The sequence below is a fragment of the Poeciliopsis prolifica genome, unplaced genomic scaffold (genome assembly GCF_027474105.1).
Source record: "Poeciliopsis prolifica strain line A6 unplaced genomic scaffold, Auburn_PproV2 SCAFFOLD109, whole genome shotgun sequence".
Classification (NCBI taxonomy): domain Eukaryota; kingdom Metazoa; phylum Chordata; class Actinopteri; order Cyprinodontiformes; family Poeciliidae; genus Poeciliopsis; species Poeciliopsis prolifica.
In genome coordinates, this window is record NW_026562484.1 from 175,001 (window position 1) to 181,299 (window position 6,299).

General features: G+C 48.6%; 1 protein-coding gene across 1 annotated transcript in view; it reads left to right on the forward strand.

The window, feature by feature from the left end:
* LOC129354400 (histone-lysine N-methyltransferase EZH2-like) overlaps positions 1-6,059 on the forward strand; it is a 12,584-nt gene extending 6,525 nt beyond the window's left edge. Inside the window, 14 exon segments of the mRNA XM_055023874.1 lie at positions 1,458-1,621; positions 1,694-1,791; positions 1,862-2,016; positions 2,018-2,091; positions 2,430-2,522; positions 2,525-2,595; positions 2,851-2,986; positions 3,060-3,185; positions 3,260-3,438; positions 3,505-3,600; positions 3,853-3,934; positions 4,043-4,123; positions 4,195-4,279; positions 5,046-6,059. Coding sequence (XP_054879849.1) covers positions 1,458-1,621; positions 1,694-1,791; positions 1,862-2,016; positions 2,018-2,091; positions 2,430-2,522; positions 2,525-2,595; positions 2,851-2,986; positions 3,060-3,185; positions 3,260-3,438; positions 3,505-3,600; positions 3,853-3,934; positions 4,043-4,123; positions 4,195-4,279; positions 5,046-5,106 — 1,501 coding nt within the window. The 3' untranslated portion in view covers positions 5,107-6,059.
* Positions 6,060-6,299: the final 240 nt, after the last annotated feature.

A 6,299-nucleotide genomic window follows, 5' to 3' on the forward strand; every position in this document is an offset into this window, starting at 1 on the left:
TATTGTTTCTGTCTCTATTGTTTCCGTCTCTATTGTTTCTGTCTATTGTTTCCGTCTCTATTGTTTCTGTCTATTGTTTCTGTCTCTATTGTTTCTGTCTCTATTGTTTCCGTCTATTGTTTCTGTCTCTATTGTTGCTGTCTCTATTGTTTCTGTCTCTATTGTTTCTGTCTCTATTGTTTCCGTCTCTATTGTTTCTGTCTCTATTGTTTCCGTCTCTATTGTTTCTGTCTATTGTTTCTGTCTCTATTGTTGCCGTCTCTATTGTTCCTGTCTCTATTGTTTATGTCTCTATTGTTTCTGTCTCTATTGTTTCTGTCTCTATTGTTTCTGTCTCTATTGTTTCTGTCTCTATTGTTCCTGTCTCTATTGTTTCTGTCTCTATTGTTTCTGTCTCTATTGTTTCCGTCTCTATTGTTTCTGTCTCTATTGTTGCTGTCTCTATTGTTTCTGTCTCTATTGTTTCCGTCTCTATTGTTGCTGTCTCTATTGTTTCTGTCTCTATTGTTTCCGTCTCTATTGTTTCTGTCTATTGTTTCTGTCTCTATTGTTGCTGTCTCTATTGTTTCTGTCTCTATTGTTTCTGTCTCTATTGTTTCCGTCTATTGTTTCTGTCTCTATTGTTTCTGTATTGTTTCTGTCTCTATTGTTTCCGTCTCTATTGTTTCCGTCTCTATTGTTTCTGTCTCTATTGTTTCTGTCTCTATTGTTTCTGTCTCTATTGTTTCTGTCTCTATTGTTACTGTGTCTATTGTTTCTGTCTATTGTTTCTGTCTCTATTGTTCCTGTCTCTATTGTTTCTGTCTCTATTGTTTCTGTCTCTATTGTTTCTGTCTCTATTGTTTCTGTCTCTATTGTTTCTGTCTCTATTGTTTCTGTCTCTATTGTTTCTGTCTCTATTGTTTCTGTCTCTATTGTTTCTGTCTCTATTGTTTCTGTCTCTATTGTTTCCGTCTCTATTGTTTTTGTCTCTATTGTTTCTGTCTCTATTGTTTCTTTCTCTATTGTTTCCGTCTCTATTGTTTCTGTCTCTATTGTTGCTGTCTCTATTGTTTCCGTCTCTATTGTTTCTGTCTCTATTGTTTCCGTCTCTATTGTTTCTGTCTCTATTGTTTCCGTCTCTATTGTTTCCGTCTCTATTGTTTCTGTCTCTATTGTTTCCGTCTCTATTGTTTCCGTCTCTATTGTTTCTGTCTCTATTGTTGCTGTCTCTATTGTTTCCGTCTCTATTGTTTCTGTCTCTATTGTTTCTGTCTCTATTGTTTCTGTCTCTATTTTCCGTCTCTATTGTTTCCGTCTCTATTGTTTCTGTCTCTATTGTTCCTGTCTCTATTGTTCCTGTCTCTATTGTTCCTGTCTCTATTGTTCCTGTCTCTATTGTTCCTGTCTCTATTGTTCCTGTCTCTATTGTTCCTGTCTCTATTGTTCCTGTCTCTAATGTTGCTGTGTTTCTCCAGGTATAAGGAGCTGACGGAGCAGCAGCTTCCCGGCGCTCTCCCTCCTGAATGCACGCCGAACATCGACGGTCCAAACGCTCGCTCCGTCCAGCGTGAGCAGAGTCTGCACTCCTTCCACACCCTGTTCTGCCGCCGCTGCTTCAAATACGACTGTTTCCTCCACCGTGAGTAAACTCCCTAAGCCCCGCCCCCCGTACGAACACGCATTCGCCATGACAACAGACTCTCTCTCCCAGCTTTCCACGCCACGCCAAACACCTACAAGCGTAAGAACCTGGAGAACCTGGTGAACACGAAGCCGTGCGGCGCCGAATGCTACATGTACCTGGTGCAGGTGAGGCTCCGCCCCCTCGGCCCCTTCAGGTCTGAGGAGCGGCCATTAAACGCCGGCGCTCTGCTCTCAGGACGGGATGGCGAGGGAGTATCCGGCCGGCGCCGAGCGCGCCAAGACGCCGTCCAAGCGCAGCGCCGGCCGGCGCCGCGGGCGACTGCCCAACAGCAGCAGCCGGCCCGGCACGCCCACTGTTTCCTCGGAAACCAAAGACACGGACAGCGACCGAGGGGAGCAAAGACGACGAGCGAGAAAACGAGAAGGACGACGAGGACAAGAAGGACGAGACGACCAGCAGCTCAGGTCAGGCGACGCCTGGACTTCAGTCAGATCAACAAGAAATGAAGATTTACTTTATTATGTCAGGACTTATTTATGGATTTATTTTATAATATTTCCTTGCCTTTTTCTTTTGAACGTTGTTTTATTTCTTCAGCTGGAATCTGGTTCTGACATTATAAATGATCATCTTTTGGTAAAACAGCAACAAAAGGAAAATAAAATCAGATCCTGGTTAAGTTTATAAATCAGGTATTAATAATATTAACAGTTGATTCTGCCAGCGATGCGTTCGAGTGACTCCGTTACTCTGAGCGTTGCTGGTCGGTGTCAGTAGAAGGTAAACCCGGTTCTGTCTGCAGAGGGGAACTCTCGCTGCCAGACGCCGGTGAAGATGAAGCTGACCTGCGACCCGGAAGCTGTGGACTGGACCGGCGCCGAGGCGTCCCTCTTCCGGTCCTGATCGGGACGTACTACGACAACTTCTGCGCCATCGCCCGCCTCATCGGAACCAAGACCTGCAGACAGGTGAGGCCACCAGAACCTTCACATCAAGATGAAACATGTTTGGTGTCAATCAACTCAGTTTGTGCCGCAACACGTTTTTGAGTTTCTTTCTCAGATGTTGATGACCTCTGACCTCTGGAAACTTCATTAATATCTGTAACGTGGAAAAATTGTTGCTGCACAAACATTGAGACCAATTATGTGGGCGATTTCACGACCCGTTCCGGCCCATCAGAACCAGAGCAGCAAACGGACCCTGACGTGTTTCCTGTCCAGGTTTACGAGTTCCGGGTCAAAGAGTCGGCCATCATCGCCCGGGCGCCGGCCGAGGACGAGGACACGCCCCCCAGGAAGAAGAAGAGGAAGCACCGGCTGTGGGCCACGCACTGCAGGAAGATCCAGCTGAAGAAAGGTCAGAACCGCTCCGCCAGGCCGCAGCAGAACCCAGACAGAACCCGCAGCGCTGAGTGTGTGTTGTGCCGCAGACGGGTCGTCCAATCACGTGTACAACTACCAGCCGTGTGACCATCCGCGGCAGCCCTGCGACTCGTCCTGCCCCTGCGTCACCGCGCAGAACTTCTGCGAGAAGTTCTGCCAGTGCAGCTCCGAGTGTAAGCGCACGCCCCGTTTCTGCCGGGCCCGGTTCTGCCGGGTCGGGTTCTGAGCCGCTGTCCCGTCTCCACAGGTCAGAACCGCTTCCCGGGTTGCCGGTGCAAAGCCCAGTGCAACACCAAGCAGTGCCCCTGCTACCTGGCGGTGCGGGAGTGCGACCCGGACCTGTGCCTGACCTGCGGCGCCGCCGACCACTGGGACAGCAAGAACGTGTCCTGCAAGAACTGCTCCATCCAGCGCGGAGCCAAGAAGGTGAGGCCCGGTTCTACAGAACCTCCTGAGGATGTAATCGGACCCTAATGGTGGTTCTGGTCGCAGCACCTGCTGCTGGCGCCGTCCGACGTGGCCGGCTGGGGAATCTTCATTAAGGAGCCGGTCCAGAAGAACGAGTTCATCTCCGAGTACTGTGGAGAGGTGAGGCTGCAGCAGCACAGAACCAGAACCTGGACTCTGAGTTCTGGTTCTGGTTGGGAAACGATGCTGATACACCCAGAAACTTTCACTTTGTCTCTGAGTATCTGTGAACAGCCATGATGACCTCTGACCCTCATGTTGAGGTTGGAGGTCATTAGAGGTCGTTGTGGGCTCAGAAGGTTCTGGAGCGGACGGGTCGTGTTCAGTGGTCTGGACTGTGGTCCAGGTTCTTCATCTTTCTGTCTCCTGCAGATCATCTCTCAGGACGAAGCCGACCGCCGAGGGAAAGTTTACGATAAATACATGTGCAGCTTCCTCTTCAACCTCAACAACGGTAAGAACCCAGCGGAACCGACCGGGTCGTCACCGACCGGGTCGTCACCGACCGGGTCGTCACCGACCGGGTCGTCTCTGACTCTGACCCGGTTTCTTTCCTCCTCAGACTTTGTTGTTGACGCCACGAGGAAAGGCAACAAGATTCGCTTCGCCAATCACTCTGTAAACCCAAACTGCTATGCAAAAGGTAGGCCGGTCAGAACCGTAGTGGACGGGTTCTGTTGGTGGTTCTGCTGTAACTCGGTCCACTCTCTGCAGTGATGATGGTCAACGGGGATCACAGGATCGGGATCTTCGCCAAAAGAGCCATCCAGACCGGAGAGGAGCTGTTCTTCGACTACAGGTCGGTCAGCAGAACTTCGGCCCAAACGGATTTATACCGGCCGACACACGATATCGGATCTTCACGTAGCGAGAAAAAGCTCGTCTGAAGGAAACGTTCTGTCCCACAGCAAAACTCACTTCCAACACCAAGCAACTAAATGGGAAACATAAATAAACTCATATTTACACAGCAGGCAGAGAGCAACACGATCAGTAGCACCTTTCAAATTAAAAGCCTAAACTCTGTCCAGCGGTAGCAGCATCACCAGCAACTGAAAAAATAACTTCATTTATAAATAATAAACTCATATTTACTTTATGTTAAACTAAATATTCCCACGACTGATTGGTGATGATTACTGACCGATTAGAAAACCTTCACTCTGAATGGTGAACAATGATTTTTACGTGATTTCAGTAAACGCCCCACGAATCCATCCAAATAGACTGGAGACTTTATCTCTTATTTTGACATAAAATCCATGATTTTAGATGGTGAGCAGAAAAAAATCAGATTTTATAAAATATCAGACGGAGCCAACATGGCTGACATAAACTTTTATTCTTCACTGCTGCCGTTCATGAATAAATGTTTGGATGTTTTTAATGAATGTTCTGGATTTTAACTGAATCCTTTCACAGGAACATTCACATCAATATCAGGTTGATTTTAAACCTCATGTGGTTTTATTTCTATTTATTAAAAGTTTTTAGTTTTAATCCTCTGAGTTTCTTTTATTTTGCCGTCTCGTTTTGATGATGTCATCATGTGTCTCCGCCTCCAGGTACAGCCAGGCCGACGCCCTGAAGTACGTCGGCATCGAGCGCGAGATGGAGATCGCCTGAACGGACCTGCGGTTCTGACCCGGACGCCTTAGACCCAAACGAAACAAACTTCTCTTCAGGAAACTTTTTCTCTACGTTGATTTTATTTCCCGTCAACAAGCGGTTCGGACCCGACCGGAACCAAAAGTCCACACTCGGGACCAAAACTCCTCCACCAGCAGCTCCAGGGTTCTGTTCACGACCCGGACGGGCCCGACACTGCCAAACCAAACGGTTCTGACCCAGTTAAACTTTCGGATCAGAACCGCACACTGAACACTGGGAATGTGCTCAGATTGTTTCACACCAGCAAACCCGGTTCTGGTTCTGGTGCGACCCGGAACCAGAACCTCCTCTGCTCTGCCCTACCTGGACCTTCTGATGGTGCTTCAGTCCGGGTTCTACAGAACCGATGACTTCTTCCTGCCGGGTCAACCGGACCTGGTGCTGATCCGGAACCGCTGACCAGAAGTCCTGCTGGTTCTGTGCATTTAGTGTTTTATCAAGATTCTGTTTGGAGAACGGATCGGAACCGGCCCGGTTCTGTCACCTGGTGCTCAATTTTAGTTTTCCGGGTTCATCTGGATTCTGATCCTTGACGGGATGAGGAACCGGACCCTTAAGTTCTGTTTGGTTCTGAACCGGTTTGGACCAGAACCGGATCAGAACCAAACCCTCAGCAGGTGAATTATCAGAACCTTCATTCTGATTTGTTTTTGTACAAATGAAATAGTTAAAATATGTCGTCATGGCGATGGATTCTTTAAGCCAGCTGATGGTGCAGCAACATGTGTGGGAGGGGCTGTTACCATGGCGACAGCAATGCCAGGGTTTCCTTTTCAACGAGTTTGAACCGGTTCTGACCCGGTTCGTTGGATTTAATCCTTTCTGGTTTTTTTCATGGACGGTTGGATTCTGTTTCGGATCAGGAGGTTCTGGACGTCGGACCCGACCAGAACCGCAGCATTCCTCCAGAACTGGGCTCCTCCTGTAGAATCCCGTCGCTGGTGCTGAACCGGGTCGGGTTCCAGAACCCAACTCGTTAAACTTCAGGTTCTTCTGACGCCGGTGCTGAACCGGGTCGGGTTCTGAACCCGACTCGTTAAACTTCAGGTTGTTCTGATGCCGGTGCTGAACCGGGTCGGGTTCTGAACCCGACTCGTTAAACTTCAGGTTGTTCTGATGCCGGTGCTGAACCGGGTCGGGTCGGGTCG